The 23,594-nt window shown below is 36.2% G+C and overlaps 1 protein-coding gene across 1 annotated transcript in view; it reads right to left on the bottom strand.

The window, feature by feature from the left end:
- Positions 1 to 281: 281 nt before the first annotated feature.
- The window catches only part of CAMSAP2 (calmodulin regulated spectrin-associated protein family, member 2), a gene marked incomplete at its 5' end in the record, with an annotated part of 43,045 nt that continues 19,732 nt past the window's right edge, over positions 282 to 23,594 (bottom strand). Inside the window, 11 exons of the mRNA XM_008935571.1 lie at positions 282 to 878; positions 2,384 to 2,502; positions 3,886 to 4,001; positions 5,999 to 6,071; positions 7,101 to 7,321; positions 7,858 to 7,994; positions 9,099 to 11,313; positions 12,114 to 12,183; positions 12,691 to 12,761; positions 16,762 to 16,855; positions 17,941 to 18,034. Of these exons, the coding sequence (XP_008933819.1) occupies positions 573 to 878; positions 2,384 to 2,502; positions 3,886 to 4,001; positions 5,999 to 6,071; positions 7,101 to 7,321; positions 7,858 to 7,994; positions 9,099 to 11,313; positions 12,114 to 12,183; positions 12,691 to 12,761; positions 16,762 to 16,855; positions 17,941 to 18,034 (3,516 nt within the window). The remainder of the gene's footprint in view (positions 879 to 2,383; positions 2,503 to 3,885; positions 4,002 to 5,998; positions 6,072 to 7,100; positions 7,322 to 7,857; positions 7,995 to 9,098; positions 11,314 to 12,113; positions 12,184 to 12,690; positions 12,762 to 16,761; positions 16,856 to 17,940; positions 18,035 to 23,594) is intronic.

Here is a 23,594-nt window from a genome sequence, read left to right as displayed (position 1 = left end):
ATTGAAAAAGAATGATAAATACTCAGGGGAATGAATCTTGATTTTGTTACAGCAAACAGTAAGGATCTTGCAGAACAGACCCATTCCACTGTTCTTCAATGACATACAATTTATAATTTAGTCTTTGCTTTTAAGTCAGTATGCAAAATTCAATGGTATTGAGGATATTAAGTATTTCTTCCATGAAAGAAAAAATATTTCAAGATAAGCACAAATACAAACATATAAGGCAACAGATGTAAAAAAAATGTAGTTTGAGTCACTAAAGAGGAACATTCAGTGCTTCAGTGTATCTAATCAAAATACAGAGCAAATATACTCTATATATTGTATTAGCACATACAAATCTCCAAGTCAGTCAAATATTTCCATAATCACTCATAATTATTCACCTAAGCAAAAATCTTTTGCACTCCTAAACACTGTGTTTACATTCCAGTTGGACATGATAACAGAATTGGTGTCCAGTTTTAAGTTGAGTCTTGTTGGCAACTAGAAATCTACTTCCTACAGGCAGTAAAGATGAAGTGCAAGTTTATTGTAATTGTCTGAAGCAGATTTTTTCCCATCTACTATGCCTTGGTGGGTAAAAGTTTCTTGGGGGTTACTGGTCTCTTGGTTTGCCACAAATGGCTGTGAATGGTAATTGCATCAACACTGGCAGACAAAGTTTTAGCAGGTATGTGGCTAAATTGCTTCCTGTCAGAGTTGTATTTATAAAGTCCCTCTATCATTTTCTTTGTGATAGATTTGGGACCTATTCCTGTTAATTTATTGATTTCTTCAGTGTCGGGGCAGTAGGTGTACAGAGATCGGAACTGGCAGCCTGAATCCCGGAACAAGATTAAGAAATTATTGGCATCAGATTTTTCCATTTCCTTTAAAAGAAAAAAAGAAAAAAGATTCACAATATGAATTTTGCATTGTAGTTAGAAAAACATTCAGAATCATTGGATTGTCATTTCGAACTTGCTTTCTAGTAGAACTAAAACTTAAGTCTAACTCTGTCCACTAAATGACCTTATTTTCAGTTGTTGGAATTTACTAGCCTCACCTATCTGAATTTTGATAAGGTAGCTATCTTTCGCTTGAAAGACCTTATTTAAGACAATTTCAGCTATATTTGTTTAGTTGGACCTCAAGAACACACATCCTAACGAATTTTTTGTAGGCCAAATAAAAATTATTTGATCCATTTCATCAAGGAGGGCTAATAGCTGCAAGCTGGACTAGAGGATCTCCAGAGGTCCCTTCCAACCTTTACCATTCTGTAACTTCGTGAAGTTTGGGAACAGGAAAATTAGGTATGTCTAGACGTGCCTGAAAGACCCTCCAGTGTATTAAGCAAAGTGTATTAAGCAAAGATTCTTTATTATCTGAAATCTTCAGATTTCTATTCCACCCAACAAAACTTCTATGGGACACACGCCCTGAAGCTTCTACCAAGTGACATATTCTGCATCCTAGAGTTAAGCATGACCTTTTTACAGCTGTTCTCTCCTGGGATTTCTGGGGGTTATTATGATTCCAGTTACTTGAACTAAAAGAGGCTGTCTTGATTTCTCACTTGTTATTTCCAAAAAGCAGCTGGAAAGACAGAGAAGGCAGCATCTAAACATGAATGCAGAAGAATTACAAAGAGAAGAAAGGGCAAAAAATGCTGTTGTGAAATTTATCCCAGAAAAAGAATTAAATCCAGATTCCAACAGCTACCTGTGATCTTTGATCTATTTAATCTGTCAGATTTTTCACAGTTACTAAAAGGAACAGTCCCATTACGCTCAATCCTCAAGCTCCAAGCTACTCCTTTTGCATAGAAACACACTGGTCCCCAAGTTCTCACCCTTACAATACTTCAGAATGGTATATATGAGCATAAAAGAAAAGACTGGAAGGCACCTTTCTGTAGCAGAAAGTCATGAATTTGCGCTACTGCTTGGGAACTGTGGAAAAGCCTTTGAGGGACGTATTTCAGTTACTGCTGTTCATGAGAGAGCTGTGCTTTAGTTCTGAAGGTCCCAGTATGAAGATCTGTATGTGTCAGATGGATAGTTTTCATGTTCGGGAAAACAAATTTGTGAGCAAATTGTAGAAGTCTACATACTGAAGTTCCCACGTTGAACAAGCAGTAACCATTAATTAACATGTCAATTCACCTTCTTGTGCTGCACGCACGATGTGACAACTATTGTTTCTACAGTACTAGAGAACCTTTCTGTCTACACAGGAGGCAACTTACAGAAGTTACTCAAGCCTTTCATTGAGAGCCGGCATAACTTCAGAAGATTCCTTTCAATATTTCCATTTATACTTGAGTGTCTTCCTGATGCCTAATTCTGGTTTGACTTAGTTGTTCATGCTTTTAGGGGAAAAATATCCTTACCTCCAGTATCTTTTTCTTTTGACCTTCATTTACTTTTCCAGCCAAGCAGCAATGTGCCAGTGCATTCTGAATGATATACTTATTGGATTTAGCACTGGGTTCTTTGAAGAGCTTTGGTCCTACGGAAGAGGAATGACACATCAGCTAAGTTAGTCAATAAGCCAACAAAGTTACTTTAAAAGCTGTGAAGCACTTCTGGTATGGCTCTTTTGCATGCATAAAAATACAGATCCAGGAATAAAATAGAATTAGGCTAGAGACCACAAATTTAATGAACAAGTCAAATGTCATTCTGTCAGCTGTTACTGAATTTGCTTACAAACATGTCTTTATTAAATCATTATTAAATCATGAATACTGTCAGTCTTGGTAAACATATTTTCTCTAAGAGGACCTTTTCTAACAACATGTTTTGCATTTTCTAGGTAAAATTTCAGTTGTCCAAGAGAGGGCAAATGTTTTCTTTTTCTTCACCTACACCTGTGATTTCAAGGGTGAGAAGTATAATAATGAAGCTGGTGCAGGGCTTAGAGTAACTGTAGCCTGCCCACCTTGGAATTCCAGAAATGTTTTACCCAAAACCAGAGACACAAGATCTGGCCTGACACTTAACTTTTTTACCTGTCTGTAAAAAGTCTTGATTCATCTGAAATCTCATTTTAGTTTCTAAAACATAAGCATACTTGTACCAAGACAACATCTAAGTACCATTTCAAAGGCTTAGAAAGGAACATAATATACAAACAATTACCAATTAAATTTAGGATTAAATCAGTCTGTCTATTCTTTAGGAGAAAAGCCTTGAATGAACAGAAAAAGGTTTTACGAAACCTAATACACAGAGTGAAGATATTAAAACAAGCGAAAAAAGCCTTCTGTTCAACTCCTAGGAATTGCATATTCCTTCATTTAAAAAGAAAGTCTACATAACAATCATGAAAAGATCATCTTCAGCACTATGGGTTTTCATGGGCAAACTCAGCAAGGCTACTAAAGCGGTCTCACTATCACTCCTGCAATTGAATGTGATATGCGTGTGGCATATCCTGACACGAACTGATTGCATTTTCATGGTTTAAAACCAGGTGATTACTTTCTCATTTTCAGAAAAAACACTTTCCCTCTCCAGATCCCAGGCACTTCAGCAGAAAGGAGGTAAGATTATTTGGAAAACAAACATTTGCTAGCACATATAGAGCTACACAGGCTCATCAATCAAACCTCACCTCCCTAAAAGTTTATAAAAAATAACTAATGTTACTTTACCAAAGTGTTATTAGATGGGCAAAAATGGAAATTCTATAATGCTGGTGATGCAAGGTCTTTGCCAATACCACATGCTGTCTTGTATTATTACCATGTATTTTAAAGGAGGCACAAGTAACATTTTTATGAAAGTGTCCTCAATCATGTTTTAGGAAACAAAACAAAGATAACTGAAAACTTTTCATGCACAGAACCACTAATAGCTAGCTACTTTTCTGAATATTGCTGTCACTGACCACTGTATTCTGTAGCAGAGGCAACTGAAGAAGTTGTTGATGCATTTTCCCAATCTTTTTCTCCATTACGACTACCACAGCGACTTGGAGATAAGAATCCTTCCACAGACTCAGACCTAAATGTAAATTATAAAATCTATTAAACCACATTAAAATGTTCAGCACAGAAGCCTTCTAATACGAAAGGAAGGCAAACTGGATTTAGAACACAATGATTTGAATCGTAGACTATAAACCTAAATGCACAATATTTACACAAGAAATTAATGGATAACCAAGTTCATGTTCTGTATAAACACTTTTGAGCAATGCAAGACATTGTTATTTAGGTGAGGTGGATGTTATTAAGTTTTGGGGGCTTCATCTGAGGGACAGAAACCTAACAGACATTTTATGTGGAATAGTATTACTAGTGGGAATTTGGTTTACTTTTACATTGGTACTAGCAAAACAGCATTACCCCATGTAGCAAACAAACCAATTCTTGACAAAATAACAAATGTGAAGTAAAAAATTAGTTCATATATACTTGTTACGACAACAATTGGTAGTAAGAACTGTTGTATTTAAGACAGCAAAACAATTTCCTTTCTAATTTTTATTTTCACAAGCAGTAACTTCTGGTGCTGTAATTCTTCAGGCTGTGTCTGCACTCAGATGTGAAACGTTTTGCATTTAAAGGTCTAAGCAAGATTCTCATGTTTTCTTAAATTATTACAAGATATTTAAAGTTCTTTTGATTGTGGCTGATGCAAAAGCCAATCAAATTTTCAGCTTGGAATGAAAGGTGTTCTAAGTGAGAAGAAAGGCACTACCAACAAAGAACAAGATAAAAAAGTGGTACCGTAATAACATTTATCTGCACACTACCTTCCAGTAAAATCAGCAATAGATGAAAATTCAATTTATATAATATCCAACACCTTTTATGATTAGCAACAGCATGAAGGAGATCTCAAAGGTATTACTGAAATTCACTGGGTGTTAACATCAAAAGACAATTCTAATGCAAAGAAAAAAGTGAAAGTATGGTTCTGGAAAGATACTGAAAATACTTTCAACTCTGTTACTTTCAGCAATTTGTACTGAATTATATTTTTAATGTCTCAACTCCCTAAAATCAAATCCAAAGCCAGAAGAGGTACTGTTCATGACAGCACTGTACAACTAAAATTACCTAGATAGGGGTAATCTCCTGTAAAGTCTGTGTATATAAGCAGCATCAAGCCTTTTCTAATAGCTAATATGACTGGAAGAAATCCCCCTCTCAATTAAAACTGATAATTTTTAAGAGATTACAACAGATGGTAGGATACTTGGATCATTTTATTGAAGTTTTTTTATGTAATAAAACATTCTCAAGGCATGAAGGAAATTGAAAAGTCCACTGAGACCAGCTGCAGGCATGTCAGAGCCGATGAGTGTTAAGACAGTGGCCATAAAAAGCATGACTTGTGATTTCACAACATATAGTACTCCTTATCAAATCCATTTTCTTAGTTTCTTCCTTACTTCTTTTCTATTTAAAAAATAGCATATCCCTGAATATAATTAAGTAGAAGAAATAACAATTTTCCTCTGAATTATAATAAATATTTTGCATAAAAATAACAAAATTATTAATTTTCTATCTCTTTTTATTTCATTTTCAAGTGATTTTTAATGCAAAATAAATTCTAGTGTTTGGAAAAGGCTCAAGTCCTAGTGAACATATAAAACTTCCCTGTACTACTGCTAAGGGGAAAAAACCAGAAAAGAAGCTTCTGTTAAAAAAAGAAAAGAAGCTATGTAGCTGCACGTAGCATACAAGTTTAATAAAACACCTGCAAGTCGAGACTTAGATACAAGCAGTTGAATTAAAGGGGCTGTGTGAATTGCATTGTGTTCACACCTCATTTATAGCTGCCCAACTGGTTCACTTGGTAAAATTTGTGAAACAAATGAACATGGCTTGTTTCCTTAACGCCTGACTGTAGAAACTCTCAGTGTCTCAAATCATGAACTTACCTGTTTTTGGAGTACACAATATATACATGATCTCTTTAAAATTCATGCCAATTTTACATAGCTGATTATAAAATGTCATTAAATTAAGTGGTTGTTTTAGCTTTACCTTGGTGTTCGCTTGCCTGACTGCACACTCTCATTGTCCCCTGTATTCAGCGATGCCAATGAAAGACTAGATACTGAAAAGACACGATAAAGCTGTGAACCTGGATAAAAACAAAGTTAAGGCTGATAAACCTATGCAAGTAGTAGAGTCTGTTCATTAAACCCAACACCAGCATTAGAAAGTCAGTAAGAGCTTTCATAGAGCAGACTCTTACATGCATACATGATATACCTGCATGCATATGTGGTGCACTTCACCTAAACACCTACTGACACCCAGCCATCTGCAGCCACCTGGAATGGTCCCAGACTAAGCATTAACGTGAAGCATGGACATGGAGATGTCAGCACGATGCAAGTCAAGGAATGCAATCAGAGTTAGTTAGTCCTCATGAAAGAGAACTGAAGAGGCTTAATTTAAAGCTTAGGGTGGACTCCTGGTGATAAGGCAGTACGTTACGCTTGAAGATGGAGGGAAGCAGCTAGAGAAAATGCAGCAGAGTAACAAGGCTACACGATGCTGTAACAAAAAGGATCACTGAGCAGTCTGGTTAATTCTTTCTAATTGTAAATTGGCAATACTTCTTCCAATCACTACTGCAGTTATGAGATATCCAAAAGAATGCTAAATTGTTCCACACGATTAGCATTGCTATGTTCAGAACTACACATGCAGCAGGTGAGCAAATCAGAAAAATGCCATGAAACACAAAATTAACACTGAAATTTTTATTTTGTTTGTATTAAGCAGACACATTATTGATCTCTTATGTCCCATCTTCTTCTTTTCATTCTTAGCTCTACAGGTGCCAGAGGAGAGTAGTGAAGAATACAGGGGTGCGTATGAAGCTTGCAACACGCATTGGTGCTTCTGCTGGGTTTCCATACAGTTAACCTTTTTGTTTATTTATATATGCATGCATGCATAGCATGTAAGTGACATTCATCTTTTCATTTCTGTTGGTGAATTTTGCTTTCCAGTTTGGTCACGTGCAGCTTCAATTTTGCACAAAACACTAATAAAAGCACGTCCTTGTTAGTAGAGAAACAGAAGCTGGTGGTTTAGCATGAACAGACTCCTTTTTCACATCAACATTTGTTACCTGGTGGACCTTTGATTGGTGTTTTAGGCGATTCAATATGGTCTCTATGAATAGATTTTGGACGTGGCTTTTTTTGTTTGATTGAGAGGGAACGTGGCTTTATGACAGTATCCATTTCTTCCATAAGCTTCAGTTGTTTCCTCCTCATATATTCCTGCTTAATAAATTCTCGACGTGCTCGTTCATCCTCCTTCTTCTGACGTTCTTCTTCTGTTTTGCGTCTAAAAATTTAACAAATAAATTCAGCGGTAGAAACTTTCCAAATTAACTGTTTTAGCTAGCACAATGAGGACAACACATTTTTTGAATTTCAGAGTTCTCAGAAATCAGTAAGAGGAACTTGTTTTTTTTCTACAATTTTTAGACAGTAATTTTTTTGGGGATACTGTTAATAGTAAAATCAAAACCATGTTTGTTATATTGACTGCTGTAACTGAGTGAGCACTGCACATTTGTGCAGAGAGAAGCCCAAAGCTCTCCTTCAGAACATGAAGTGGCGGGCAGGGTAGTACTCTGAGGAACTTCATTCAGACCAGCAGAGTTCACATGCCAAGTCTGAGCTACAGACTGATGTCTCCCTCTTATTTTGCAGGACCAGTTGATGTGTATCTTCAGGTGGGCTCCTCAGCATATCTGGCTCTACAGTTAAATATTTGGATATTAAGATGCAATTTTTTATAATGGAAGTTACACTTAACAAAATCAGACATTTTCACATTCACTCTCACAGACCATTTGGACCAGGACATGTTTTTACCTTGTCTCTTCCTTCTTGTGTTCTAGTTCTGCTTCCAGCTGCTGCTTTCGAAGCAAAGTCTCTCTTTCCCTTCTCAAACGCTTCTCCAACAATGCTGCTCGTTTCATTGCCATATCGTTTTCTGCCTTTTGATCATCCTAGCAGCAACAGTATTTGAAGGAAAGGGACCCAAAAATATTAAAATCTCTGAATTCAGTAACTGATTTGGTCCGGTCATTAGACACTTAATACTGTATACCCGACTGCAACATCCTAATACGCTTTTACAGTATTTGAAGTAAATTTATTTTAAAATATTTTTTCTAAAGACTATTAAAAGCTTTTCATAAAGGTTTTTTTTTTCTTCTTAAGTCAAATACAACATTCAACACTGATATGAAAATACTTGCTAAGTGAAATATTTTAGTTTAGAGTCAGATACCACAGTGCATAAACTCCTGTACCGAGCTTCAGAAGATTCTATGCGTGTGGAGACAAAGGTAATTTATCACAAAAAGCAGTAACGAGACAGCATATAGAAAGAAGTAACTTCTCCTGATCAAGGCAAGTGTTTTGTTAGAACTGAGGAACGCTTCTGGACAAGCAAGGCACATCTCAGATATGCGATATAAGGCTTTGGGTTTTTGCAAGATGCTAATTCAAAATCTCGATGGTTTTCAGTGTCTAGACCAACTCTTGTCCATTACAGTTAAAAGCTTGTCTGAATGTAACTCTTTAATAAGACAACAGAGAGTGCTCCCAAATAACAGCTTCAAAAGGGAGTCATAAAAGGCTACACTTCCTTAGCCAGCTAAGAGACGGAAAAACACTTTCCAAAGGGCAACTCACAGATATTCAACATTTTAAAAAATTCAGGCCAGTAAGCTTTACAAAACCTTTTAATTAAATTTGGGGGTGGAAAGGAGAAGTGAGAGCTAGATCTGACCATATTTAATTAAGGTCACCAAAGCTTATGTTAAAAATAAATCTATGTTCAGCATGTATGTTCCTTTCCAAAATCTTCAACCACTCTTCCACAACTATCAGTGGAATGGGATACTCTGGCATGCTCAGAACTGCAGCGTGGTAGAATATCACTGCCAGATTAATCAAGTCTGAAAGATATGCTTGTACATTCAGAGTTGCAGAACCATCTGCTTTGACTTCAGTCAAAAGTCATCACTGAAATCCATATCTGAATTACGAAGTTCCCTTTCAAAGGGAGCTTAATATACAACATACACCCCCACTAGTTCTCTTACCTTAAAAAAGAATCCACAGCACACTTTCTGGTCATCCTCAAACTGTTCTCTATCACTCTCACCTTCATATTTCTCAACAGACACTTCATTTTTTTCTGGTGGCTTCAAATCTGACAGAGAGACTTCAATTAAGTTAGCTGTTTTGGGAGCTGGTGTTGGTAAAATTGGTTGGCTTAGCTTATCTTCATTTGGGGTGAGACAGACAGTTTCTGTGATAGGCTGAGATAATACTTCAGAAACATTAGATTCAATAGGCTTAATCTCCTTTTCCTCCAACTTTTGTTCACACTGTTTCAACAATTTTGGTCCTTCTTCTTTTGCTATCTCTTCTGTAGGCTTGACTTCCTTCAAAAGATTTCCCTTTAATTGAGATTCACTTGTAGGTTCACCATCATCTCCAAAGCAAACAAACGATCTAGTTTGAATAGGAACCTGACTTGGAGAAAATCTCCTCAAACGGGGAAGACTATCCACAGACCGTGGGGCGGTCAAGGTACGATTTAGAGGTGTTATTTTCAGCTCACTTGGCCTAGGAGTCCTCTGCATTTTAATGTGAAAAGATGTGTGTTTCCTGTTGGAAGACTGTGGAGACTGATGTGTAGAGCGAGGCGATTCCTGTGAGAAAGGTGCAGCAGGAGATGGAGTTCCCATTTGCCTTGATGAAGGCTTAAAATCCCGAATCTGCTTCTGAGGAGAAGGCTGAGGAGGAGAAATAACCCAAGCCTGTTGCTCTCTCATCTGCATCAACATCTCCTGTTGAAGGGATAGACGTTGCATTTCCTGTTGTAGAAAGTGTAGGGAAGAGTTCAGTTTTTCAATAGATTTTGTATACTCTAAGATATCTCCTTCATTAAAATTTTCTTCTGAGGGGCTTGCTAAATTCCATTGCTTTTCAGTATCCATAGATGCTGTAGCCGGAGATTTTAACCATTTACTGTGAGAATTTTCAGAGCTTTCTTTTGTTAATTCTGAAGTCTTACTAGCTTGTTCATCTGATTTTTGAGTTTCTTTTTCTTTCAACCGATTGCTGTCAGTGAATACCTTCTCATCTTCAGCTCCTGCTGCTTCTTCTCGGAGAGGTGACACTACATCACCTTTCTTTTTCACAACATTAAGAAATGCTGTTCTTCCCATTTTCTGCCGCTGCTTTGTGAACGCAGCTTCAACTTTCTTCTTCTGTGCTTCGATGGCTCGCCTCTTTTCCTCTAGCTTCATCCTAAGATGTACCATTTCAGAAGCCAGCAACTGTGTAGTGTCTCTTCCTTGAGGAACAGGTGCCTCCTCTGGAATATGAGTCCAAGCAACCACATGAGGGATGTTCAGCTCAGATCCCTCTGGTGTGGTTTTCTGAGAACTGCTTCCACTGCTTCTGCTATCTGTGTGATTCAATTTCCTGAACTTCTGCTCTGCAAAGCTAGTCATTTTAACCCCTGAACTTGAAGAAGCACTGCTGCCTGCCTGTGATTTAGTACTTACTGAGCTGGGACAGGGACTTAATTGATCCCTGTGATTGCTAGCTTGCATGTCATAATCCTGGAGAAATTTAGATGGTTCTTCCATGTCAGAGTCCATGCTTACAGTATAATCTCTCAAAGAAGAATCCTCATCCATCGTCTCTGGAATATCTTCTGAAGGTACATGTATTCCAGTATCTACTTCTGTATTGTCAGTCACAGGACTGAGAGCACCTTTTGTGTCTGTAATTATATCAGGAGTGGACTGATTTGGTTTTATGTTTGAATTCAAGATGCTCATTTCCTGACTGTGAAGAAAGAACCCATTTGCAATTTGGTCCGTTTGAATAACTCTGGGAGATTTTTCAGTGTCGTGAATGATTTGCAAAGCCTCTTCAATGCTTGGTGTCTCAATCTGATTGCCCAAATCATCCAGAACAGACCTGTTTTGCAGAGCTCCATTTGGAAACCTGTATTGTCTGCTCTCACTGGCATTTTTTTGATTTGTGTTAAGAGACTGATTGGCCTTTGTGTCTCTATGAGCTATCGTGTCCTTTTCCTCTTCAATATCTTGGTCGTCTTCTTCTCCATTTACTGGTTTGAAGGACAGATTTTTTCTAATATGTTTTGGCATGCGGTTGGTGTTTAATGTAAGGCCTTCATTGCTCACAGATCTAGTAATTCCTCTGCTTGGGTTAGGTACTGGAATGCTTTTTTCTTTGTCAAAAGAAATGTCAAATGAAACTCCATGTAATGATGACCTAACAGATTACAAAGGAAATAACTGAGAAACTCATGATAAATAATAATGAAATATTCACATTCAGTTTTAAAATTCTTTTAAGATTGCAGTAAAGGCACTGTTAAATGTACTGTATTTTGCCTAACCTCAAACAGAATATAATAATGTAATAAAAATATAAATATACATACATTTAAAATATCCACTGACTACATAGATATAATAAATTAAAGATGCACAACAAAATAGAACGTAACAACGTCTTCTTCAGAGATAGCCAATGCCTTTTACTACTTTGGGATAAATTCTGGGCATTTTAGGAATATAGGAATTGCCACAGTAGATCAGAAGGAAGGTGTGAAAAGAGACAATTTACACTTACTGAATAACCTACCATTATTAACTCTCACCATTTTAATTCTAGTTTACATCCTACAGATTAAGAGTTTATGACTGGTCTAAGTGAAAAACAAAACATTCAGCTGGATTGTTCTCACTATGCACAAAATAATACAAGTTTAAATACTAGTGAACTCATTAGCCCTGTTAATCTTGCCACTTTCAGCTGATTAAATGTGAACTTACTTAATGCCAACAATTCAAATATACCCCATTTCAGTGTAGAAAATAGATTATTTCTGATGTTTGTCTTCCTATTACTGAGTTCTTAATTCATGATAGTTTTTATATTTTTGCAAGCTGTTTACAAGAATTCTTATTACAGGATTCTGCAAACACAAACTACAATGGAACACTCATTACTATTTACCACCAATAAATAATCACTTTTTAATCAACTTGTCTGGTAAGACTACTTACCTTTTTTCTTTGGGCCATGTGCCTACATACCCATCTACATAAGACATTGATGTGGACCTTCTGATGACTCCTAAATTAAAGTAAAATAGAACCCAAGGTAAGGTAACTGCTATGAAAAATGATTTTAACATCACCTTCTGCTGCTTTAACAAATTAGTTTGCTTTACTGCTTAGAACACTCCAATGGAAAAAAAGTGGGTTTATATTGAGAATACAAGTAAAGCAACTGAGTCAGTTCCATCCTGAATATATATTATACCCCTTATCCCCCAAAGATTTTACTGTTGAGTAAAATACACTACAAATACTACTAAAATATACTACTAATACTTGTTTTAAATCATATTCCACATAATCAAAACAAGGAAATTTTTTTAAAAAATACACATAAGAGGTACAAACACAAACTTCCCATTTGTACATTTTATAAATATCAGAATTCATTCATTAGCCTTTCTTCTAAAGTGCTCCCAGTAATTCCTGCATAAATAATGTTTGTATAAATATAAATGAGATAGCAATTTACTATGATGACATCTTGTCCCATTGTCTTTTTCACCCATTTGTAAATTGTTACCTGGGACAGAAGAATAAGGCTGCTGGGGTGTGTGCAGTTGGTGAGATGGTGCATATGTTGGACTTTCCAATCTATAAAGTAAGAGACATTAACTTAGAAGTAGTATCTCAAAAGCCACATTACAAAAGGACAACCAGAGTCCATGTTCTGGGCTGACACAAAACCAGATTCGTATTTTGTGACAGGGGAGAAAGTGATGTTTAATTCTCCTCTTGAAACACTAATAAATTAACTAAAGAGAGAATACCGTTATTCACCTTAACTGGATCCAATGCAGATACACCAAAAAGTTAGAGAGGTATTTCTCCTACACAGAAGGCCACAGAGCAGCATTAGTTTTGTTAATATACTCGTCTCCTGATTTATTTCATGTAAATGTTATGGTTATAAGGTTCTCACTTTTAGGTTTGATTTTAGCAAAAAACCCCAAACACAAACATTAAAAAAATGAGGCAGTTCCTACTGGCCTCAAAAGTGAGTGACTGCAGCTAATACAACACACTTTTAAGGAGTTTCTCTTTTCAGTTGCTTAGTCTGCAACCTTCACTTTTACTGTGTGTCTGGACTGCAACAGGAACTGGAAGTGGTTAAAGAAGATGTTGTCATGGGCATTACTTTATAAATATAAAAAACATGTTTGCTACCAGAAGAGTGATCACAAAGATCTCCTCTGTTTCCACTTACAAGAGCTACTTTTTTGGTTCATAGAGAAGGTCTGTAGCAGACTGTGTTAATCCAGAATAGTATTACCATAATTCAGTGTTTTGATCTAGGTGGTTCTTCAGGATAAGAACAAAGACACATACATTTGGAAATACAACTAAATCCAGACTTCAAAAACATGTTAAGTCCTTTCATGTTTTGAATTTTGTTCACTGAAGCTCACACGCCTAACCTCCCTTTTACCAATCAGCAATTTTCAAGACACTTTAGTGCTTTTATAGTTTATATGTGCTATGATGTAGACATGTTTCTAAATAATATTTGTGGGAAGGGCATTCTTGTCAATTTAAGAAAAATACTGTTCTTTTAAAATCTACAAAAGCATCTTCCATAAGTATATATTAAATTATTCAAAACAGGTTCTCATAAATTCCTCATTTTTAAAAAATGTTAATAACACTACACACTGGCTACACGGCATATCTATTTTAAATGGCATTTGAGATTTCTGTGAAAATTTAAAAATCACACAATACAATATTAAATTATCCTAAAAGAAAAGCATGCTTTAAAAATTTCATCCAACAGCCTGTGAAAACTTGCTACCACAAAGAAAAGCTATACACTTCATTTTCCCCTCAAGAAAACACCAGTTTTGACACCATGACTCTGGTTCCATGGCAACTGCTTGCTGACACAGTCCCACTCCTTCCTCTGTGCTGGATCTGGCTCTTCATCCAATCCTCTGAGTCATTTCAACAAGCTAAACCAACAGAAGAATGGTCACTTTTTCCAACAGGGTTATTTTTTTTTTTTCTGTCTTTATGCACTGAAATGACGAACACTAAAGGGGGCAGGAATGTGCAGTCACGCCAAGGAAGAGGGCCAGGAATGACATCCTGCAGTCAGGTCTGTTCTGCCAGGGAACCTGCAGCCTGTGTGTCAGATCCCTACCATCTAAGACAGCTCCTCTGTCCTACAATGCAGGGAAGTATCATCAAGTTGGATGAAGTAAATTGGTTTGTGAGGAAAGATAGATCTCTATTACTCATGGATTGCTCTCATGGTACTCCAACATAAAACCATAATCATCACTTATAAAGACACTAAACCAGTGTTGTGATGAGCTAGTACTATACCAAATCCACTACTCATGAAGGGTTCAAAATGATTTTTTACTGTATCTCTGAACATGTCTCAGGAAATGTGAGCAGCATTACAAAGCATGTTGGTGGCAGCTTACAGACTTGACAGTTAAATTTGGAATGTCAATGGCAGTAAGAAAGTTAAAGGCTTTTGTAAATGTTCGTTAATTGAATTCAGAAGCTTATTGTAAAATTTCCAGTCAGCCCTCTTCAGTTTAGAGGCCAAAATCATCTGCAAAGACAAAACCTACACATTTAGAGAAAAGCTGGATTTATTTAGGTGAAAAAGATACTATGTAACTGACAGAACCTGTCAGAGCAGGGATAAATGCATGGTTAATAGCTTCAGCTGTGTTGGTGGTATTTTTTTTTTAATTTTTTTTTTTTCCTGTATATACAGGCTAAAGATTGAATTCTCTTGTGGTGTTGTCCAGGATTCATCTACGAACTTTCTGTAAAGAAAATATCTTCACAGTGATCACTAGAGCACATGAATAAGTACAGCACAGAAGGCTTCTGTTTCTTTAGTTTAATCTGGTTTACTAAATGGTAAAGATAGTACCACTTTTGTTCATGAAGGGCTGTAAAACAGGGACATCAGGTTGGAAGCCACACACAAACAGTAATTTTTACTGCAAACCTTTCTTTGTTCTCCAGGACAGTCACAGTTAAAAGCCCTTTGTTGGACTGTTTGCAGTGCCTCTGCATAATGCAAATGACCTTGCAAACCCCTGCTCCAAAAGATACATTCAAAACTACTATGTCTTGTTTTCCTGGCTTATATGACCAGTTACACTAAAGTAACTCATTGTCTACAAGGGAAACACTTCAGATGCACACAGGAAAGACAGATTTGGAATCACAGCATTTGCTGATAGTAAAAAATAATATTCCCTAATTCAAGCCAGCACAGATTCCTCAATACTAAAGAGCACCCTGCAGAAAAAGCAAAACCACCACCACCTCCCTGCCCAAATCTCCATCCAAAACCTGGAAAAGGCTGAACAGAATTAGCTACGTTGACAACCAAAAATTTGCTAAATATCCAATTAAAATCCTAATTTTATTGTTATCCTCTGTGTCATGTTCAGACACAACCAATAAAACTTAGCCCCCAAATTATAAATATAATGCAATGCTAGCTCTCACCCACAAATCAGATCACTGGGAGGTTTTCTCTATCCTGTCAAAACAAAAGGCCTAACGTGCAATTTCTGCCTATCACAGAATTGTTTATGTTGGAAAAGACCTTTAAGATCATTGAGTCCAACCATTAATCCAGCACTGCCAAGTCCACCACTGAACCAGGGTACCTCAGCACCACATCTACGTGTCTTTTAAATCCCCCCAGGGATGGTGATTCCACCACTGCAGTGGGCAGCCTGTTCCAATCCTTGACAACCCTTTCAGTGAAGAAATTTTTCCTAATATCCAACCTATGCCTCCCCTAGTGCAACCTGAAGTAATTTCCTCTTGTCCTATCACTTGTTACTTGGGAGAAGAGACTGACCCCCACCTCGCTACAACCTCCTTTCAGGTAGTTGTAGAGAGCGATAAGATGTTTCCTGAGAAATGAATCAAATATATCATCAGCTAGAGAATACAAGGGAAATACAATGTTATATTGCTTCCAAATCTCTAACAGTAATACTAAATATTTCACACATACTTACAAACAGCACAACTAATGCAAAACATATTTAATAAAGTAGGTAGCTTTCTACTCCTTATGCTCACAAGACCTAGGATGTTCATCATAGCATAAGCATTTGTTTTTACCTATTTGACATTCATGGTACTTAAGTAACATAACCAGACCAAACTAAAACCATCACTCAGTGGTTTTTCATCTGTTTTCTTAGTTTCCTTTCTTTACCATTTTTGGAAACTTTGCTGTGAATTCTGGAAAAATAGCTCTGTCAAAGCAGACTTGGTCAGTAGCCTCACATGAATTGGACAAGGAGCCTATATGACACTTCTCTGCAGAATGGTAAGGGCTGTTTTGGACAACAAAGACAACAAACAGCATGCTGTCCAGGTGACAAAGCTGAACTGTACAAACATGAACACGTTGCAGTGAGGGAAACTGCACACAGGAAACACACACCTGAACTGTGGGATTGTCCACAAAATTCTACAGATGATATCTAGTAACTCTATCCTCGAGCACTGCAAAAAGGCAACAAAACTGAATAAAAAAATGTTTGGTTTTGAATAGAACGGGGAAGACTATGAGACAATATTGATGATTCCCTGACATTACCTGGCTACAAAGTCAGAACCGGATGGACCATCCACATAGTTTCTTCTGTTAGCGTTCAAGCTCTGAGCAGAAGCTGCATCTTTTGCAGGTTCAGCTGCCAGGAAGAACAAAGATCAAGTTATTACAGTTTAGTATTCAGTTAAAATCCATAGTAGAAAAGCTGTCTGAAATAATTTGAACAATTTAAAAAGATTTGAAGAATTTTCATTGATTCCATTATTTAGATTAAAGCCCACATCATTGCAGCTTTAACTCCTCCAGAGTTTCCTTATTTGCACTAATTTAGGGAATGAAGGATGACAAAAATGTAGTAGAAGGCAAGGGAATTAAAATAAAAAACAAACAAAAAACAAACTGGAAAAGAGCCACAAAATTAAAAGCAAGCTACCTTTGTAGCAAAAATAAAGAATTCTTCTTACAGAACAAGCTTTTCTGATAAAAATCTTTTCCATATACCCTTTGACTTTTTAGGTAGAAAACAGTATTTTGGTCACACCTTAAATTAGTCAGCAACATTTAAAAGATTTAAGTCAGATTTGTATGTGCTATAAAGCATATAAATGAAAAAAAGGTATAAAGGCCATACAATGAAAATCTTTTAGCTCTTGCAGAGACAATCACAGCACTACAGCATGTTCAAGATACCATGGCTCTGTACTTGTTAACAGATCTCAAGATCTACCTGGGATCTGGGAGGTGGATTTTTAAATTTGAGCATTTACTGATGGAAGACTGTGCCTTTGCACCAAGGTACAATATGCCATTTTACAATTATCTGTCTGTCCATTTTCCCTAGATTTATGTTCCTTTCTCTTGGTATCATCTTCTCAGCAATACAAACTCTTCAGTCTAAATTCTGTTCTTGGCTCCTCATTATGGTTGTAATCTCTACAGAAGCTTAAACGGATTCTAGGCTTGTTTAGGTCAGGAAAATTTGCAAATAATTATACCACAACAATTTATTATGAGGTTTTGGTACTAGACTACAAAGCCTAATTATGATTTATGAGATGAGATGAAGATTAACATGTGGAAAGAGTAGTTTGCTCCTTCTTTACAGGGGTTATACACTGCCAAATCCCGTTAACTAAAATATTCACTGTATTTGTGAACACAATGGCAATCTGTACACACACATTAAAAACGTGGATATTAAAATTGATCCTCAATATACATTACCTTGGGGATGCACAACAACACGAGGTTGTACAAATGATGGCTTCACCACTTCAAACCACCAGAACAATTCTGCCATGAATACCATGTAGTTACTCTATTAAAAAAAGAAAAAAGTTAAAACACAAACCTGCAAATATGTAAATTAAGCAGCATTAGGGATTTGGCTCTGCATCTCATCCAGTTTACAATCTCTACTGATTTCTCAGAAAATGAGATCAGTAAGACTGATCTGTAGTCCCAATTATAAAACATACATAACTTTACCAGACTGTAACTCTTTGGGTTGAAATGTTTTGTAATAAGCATATACTCAGGCCTGACGTCTCGCAAGCAGGGCGGAGGTACAGGGTGGGTGGAAAAAGATGCCTGTCAAACAGATTAGCCATTCCCATGAAAGAGTAGTGCAAACCCCATTGTTTTGCAAGGCTAGGCAATAAAATTTTCAGAGCTTTTTAACATGAAAAACTCAGGTAGCTCTTAGTTTTAGTGTAGGAACTTTGAATCTGATTTGGGCTTTTGTGTCAAAAATGTGTTTTTTGGCAATTCCACCCAAACTTACAAGAATGCAAAGCAAACCAAAAACCAGCAGTAGTGTTTGTTCAGTACAGGTTAGAACAAGGTTTTAGCTCCAAAGATTTATGCACACTCAATACATGGATGACTTATCTCCCTACTCTATTTTCCCACTACACAGCTATGAGACACGTGTGTGTGAGCCAGAATGAACACAAGGAGAAAAAACAGGTGAAAAGAAAGAAACGGCTGACGACACAAACTACAACAACAACAGATCAGTAGAGAGGAAAATCATGCAGAAGCTGTAGCAGCAGTCTCTGCTGCAAGAGTATAAGATAATGAGTGCAAAAAGACCAGGAGATCTGTTGACTGTGTAGGCCGAAGAGTTCAGAGGCCAAATGATCATGGTCCTAAGCTGCTACATCCATAAGGATCAGTGAGATCAATGAGCATCCGGGCCTGAGCTGGCTCAAGCAGGTGCACAGACTTGTCACCAGTCTTAAGAAGTCTGAATATATAAACAATACAAACATCTACTTATGCATTAAATTGGGAAACAGTAATTAAACAACTTTTAAAAACTTTTAAAACAAGTTGTGTAAAGTCTTTCTGCAATAGAACCCACTAATGTCTGTCTAACAATACTTACAAAAGCAAGTGTCCTTAGTCACTTTTTTCATGTCATTTAACACTGAGTAATTTCAAATATCCAGTTTATTTTCTCCACTTTATGCAATTTTCATTTAACATTTCACGCAGCTTAAATGGGAAAATATAAACAAACTTATTGGTTTAATTTTTACAAACTAACAACATCAAGAGCACTTGGTATTTAAAAACTAATGTTGAAACCCAGAAATAAGTTTTTAAAATAAAGCTTTATTAATATTTAGTCCTATAAAGCTTCATGTACTTGAGATAGTAAGCATTTTTACAATAAACTATCAGACATTCTCTCTCTTTTTATTTTTCTTGAGAATAAAATTAGTGAAAATGGACTCTCAGGGAAAGTGGGAATTTATTTAATTATTTGCTTCAGAGAAGAGTTTCAAAGGAAAGAAATGTCTCTTCTGAGTTTTGTGGTAACAAAAAGAAAATACAGTTGATTTAGAAAAAAGAAAACAATAGCCTAATTTTGTTTGGGCTTGTTTTAAGAAAAAATATGCTTATAAAAAAAGGACGTTAGTGGAATACATAGTGTTACATGGTATAGGACAGAGTTCTTGAACCTATTCACAATAGAACCCATGGCTTACTCTGGTCTCTACTTGCTTTGGCTTCTGCCACTGCCAAACTGTTGTGGGAAACAGGATTCATTGCCAGGTGGACCTTTGGTTTGATCAATGACAGCTATTAGTTCATTTTTTAGAATGGAGTCAGCTTCCACATTTTCTGTATGACTGAAGATGATCTTCAGTATAGACTTTGCTATTATAGATTACTAATAGATCAATCTTTATACACATAAAACATCCTCATTAGTGGCGCATGGAACATTCTTCTCATTTCCAGCCCTTTGTTAGCAATAAGGCCTTCTTTCATCTCCAAGAAAACCTTGCTGCACATTATGAATTCCATTTGTGGTCCTTAAATAAATGCATATAGTCTTTAAAAGTTAGTTAAAACTTAAAAATAGTTCAGTCATTCAACTTCACAGAACTCTGTAGGAAAGAGGCTTATATATACATAAGTTGCTTCTGAAGGATTTTAGAACATGGGGTATTAAATATTAGCTAACAAACTGCAGAGTTAAAAGAGTATAGCAGATTATTTAGACAGCAGTTCTTTATCAGAATTTGTACACTGATTTTGTAAAAGTAAAATCACTGGTACATGATTTCTATTTGAACTTTATCCAATAAAAAAAATTTGTTTGATTGAGGCATATATGGCTGTCAAGTCTGTAAGTCTTCTGTTGTCATTCACGAACTAGAGGAGGAAAATCTAAGCAGAAAGACAAAGCTTTTTCTGATCAAGTAGGAAAGAGAGGAAAAATGCTTCGTATTCTGTGAAGGACCCATTAACTTTTTGCTGTTTAAGTACATAAATAGGCAAGATTGCTCCCATTCAGATTGCTCACAGTGTTTGTGTGTTTGAGCACACCTGGTGTACGCCCACAGAGGATGTACTCCAAAGTTGTGTCCAGACTATGTAACACTTCCATGTAAGATTTCTTTTGATATTGTCACTGTTTTCAGTCCCTCAAATGTCAATTGCACTGTTGCATTAATCTTGTTGCCTTTAGCACACACCTCAAATCCTGGAGCACAAGCAAATGGTTGACAAAAATTCTAAACAGAAATTTCGTTTTATTTTAGAAAAACTCTGTGGAGGCATTAAGGGCAAGAATATTTATTTAAAAAAAAAAACAAACTTACAACAGCAACATTTATAATAAATGAGATATCCTCAATTATGTATCCTAAATTTGAAAATATAGTTTTAAATATCTATTTGATGCTTTTGATTCACATTTATCTTTCCTAAATATTTCTAATGTAGCTAAGACTTTCCTCCAGCAAAGGCATACTCTTAGACTGCAAGCTGCACATAGACTTTAGTATACAGTGAAGAGATGAGCCAGACATTGCCAAACAAGACAGATGTTACATACAAGACATAAGTAGACTAGGAAAAACCCCATCTCTCCTTATTCATCAGAATTGAGTGACAAAAAGTTCATAGTAGAATCTTGCCCATTGAAAGAATGTTAAGCATAACATTTTGGTATCACAAACTGATTTCATAATGAAACAATAAACCTAAAGAAAAAAAATCAGACAAAATATGATTTTTAATACAATTTCTAAATATTACAAACTCTTGCTTTCCTTTTAATATTTCCCCCTCTCTTTTCCTCTCCTGAAACTTTAACATTTTTAACTTGATTTTTTTACCTACAAAAAAATGAATATGTTCTAATCATAGCTTTGCTTCCATTTGAAATAATATTGTATTTAAATACACTGATTTCTTACATTTATGTTGTTAATAGTGTGACTATTTCATGAAGATATTCCTTCTAAGAATATATTCTATGCAGTCCTGAGCTACTGCAAGACAGCTTGTTTTTCCAAAAAGCAGTATTTACTAAAGTAAAAATAAAACTGTTGGTCGCGCAGCCCCATTAGAACTGAGGCTATTTAGATGCCCAATGGTGAAACAGCGCAACAGAAACTGCATTTTCTCACAAGTTATTTTTAAGCAGAAACGGATGTTAGGAATAATGACCAAAGGGAATGACTGAGGATCAGTAACTTAATTTTTTTAAAAAACTAATGGTGGGTCTGTAGTAATCCTGCTACCACGTGACAGAAAAAAACCCGTAAATGTTATTTCCACAGATTTTGCCGTGATTATGCCAACAAAAGTTCTGATATCTCCTCACATGATTATTACATGCACTTATACACAAAAATATTCAGAAACATTACAGTATTGTAATAGTATTAAAAATAACTAATCTCCGAGTAGTTCGGACTAGCACAAACTCATTGACCAGCAGATGTCAGACTTGCAGTTTCATCAATGCTTTTATTTGCTAAACATTCTGATTTCATTTTTTCAATCTGATATTTGCAGATTGTTCATTAGTTGTATGTATTCAGCTGTAGTACTGGCTACCTTCCAATCTATTGCATCTTCTGGTACTGTGCAATCCTGTTTAACAGATTTTGGAAGACTACGTTTTGGAAAAAAAATGTTCCCATATTCTAAGTTCTAAAGTCATTACTCACTTCTGTTTCAAAGGGAGATATAAGCCACCTTGTTTTATAAGAAATTATTCAAAATACATAAATTATTTTCTTTAATATCCCTATTCCCCCTCCACAATTTTATAACCATGATTAATTTTGAAATCAAGTTAGCTAACAGAAATAGTATATCCAAATAAATGATATCCTTCTAATATTTGTATGTTTTAGATCTGCATATTTATAGAATAGCAGCTACTAGGTCATATAAATGATACAAATAATTTGTAATCACACTTGAATCTAATAAAATTGAATGCAAAAGCCGCCATAGCTGCTTTTAAGAATTTTCTCAAAATGAACATAAATACACACTGTAAAATTTATATCACAATGCACATTAATATCTCCATTCAGTAGGCAAGGAAAGTAGGTTGCCTCAAAGGCAAATCCATAGTTTATAAGTCATAAAAGTGCCAACATAAATGCATCGAGACTGGAGAAGACTGGAGTATTTAAAACTCCCCGGAGAATGCCAAATTACAGTTCTCTGTGTGATCCATGCACTACCAGTCTGTTGTATCTCCTGCCATGGGTTAATAAAAGCCAAAACAACTCAAGTTGAAAACTCCAGTATGCCTTGTTTCAGATCAGAAAAAAGAAGTGGGGAAACTGGCTGATTTAACATCAGTGAAAGCAAACACGTTGCTTCCCTTTAAATAACGAATCAGGAACATTTGGTCCCTTCTCAGGAGAGAAATCTCCTAAAGAACTGTTCCCTGGCTGAATCTTCCTTTTCATGCCTGATCCCCAATCCTTTTAAATCAGTCAGATGGGAATCAAATCCCTGGACTGACTCCCACCATATGGACCTAACTGCCTCACCAAACACAGCCAGCTGCTCTTCCAGGTCCCTCCATATGCATGCTTGCAGGGACTCGGATGGCAAGTTCAGGCTTGGCTTTGAAGCCTGATTGGCAGTGGATTTTTTTTGGTTGAGGTTGGAGGGAAAGCTGTACAATGTGTGGGGACATTGTATAGCCCTTAATTTTTAGGATTTATCTATGTGACTTATTTGAACATTATTTTTCACATGTCAGAGGGCATGATGCTGATTATAGCTTCTGCTTATGCTGTTTGTAAAATCACCATCAGAAAGCCCAAGTATGCAAAGCTGCTCTAGTGCTGCAATAAATATTTGTACTATAAACCAAACATTTCTCTAGATATTATATTCTCCTGTTCAATGCAGAAACAGAACCAAAAAAAAAAAAAAAAGGAAATTCTGGAAGCATTCTCTCCATCCTCCATCTGGCCTGCTGGGCCTTTGACAGTGCAAATGTTTGTTCTGTCTCCTTTGGTTAGTAACTTAGTGCAAAAATAAGGTACCTATTCCATGTGCTTTGTTGTGATTCTGCAGTTTAGAGTCTGGCCCACATTTAG

Source organism: Merops nubicus, unplaced genomic scaffold (genome assembly GCF_000691845.1).
Source record: "Merops nubicus isolate BGI_N331 unplaced genomic scaffold, ASM69184v1 scaffold672, whole genome shotgun sequence".
Classification (NCBI taxonomy): domain Eukaryota; kingdom Metazoa; phylum Chordata; class Aves; order Coraciiformes; family Meropidae; genus Merops; species Merops nubicus.
Note: the sequence above shows the minus strand (reverse complement) of the source record. Positions and strands in the feature narration are given on the sequence as shown.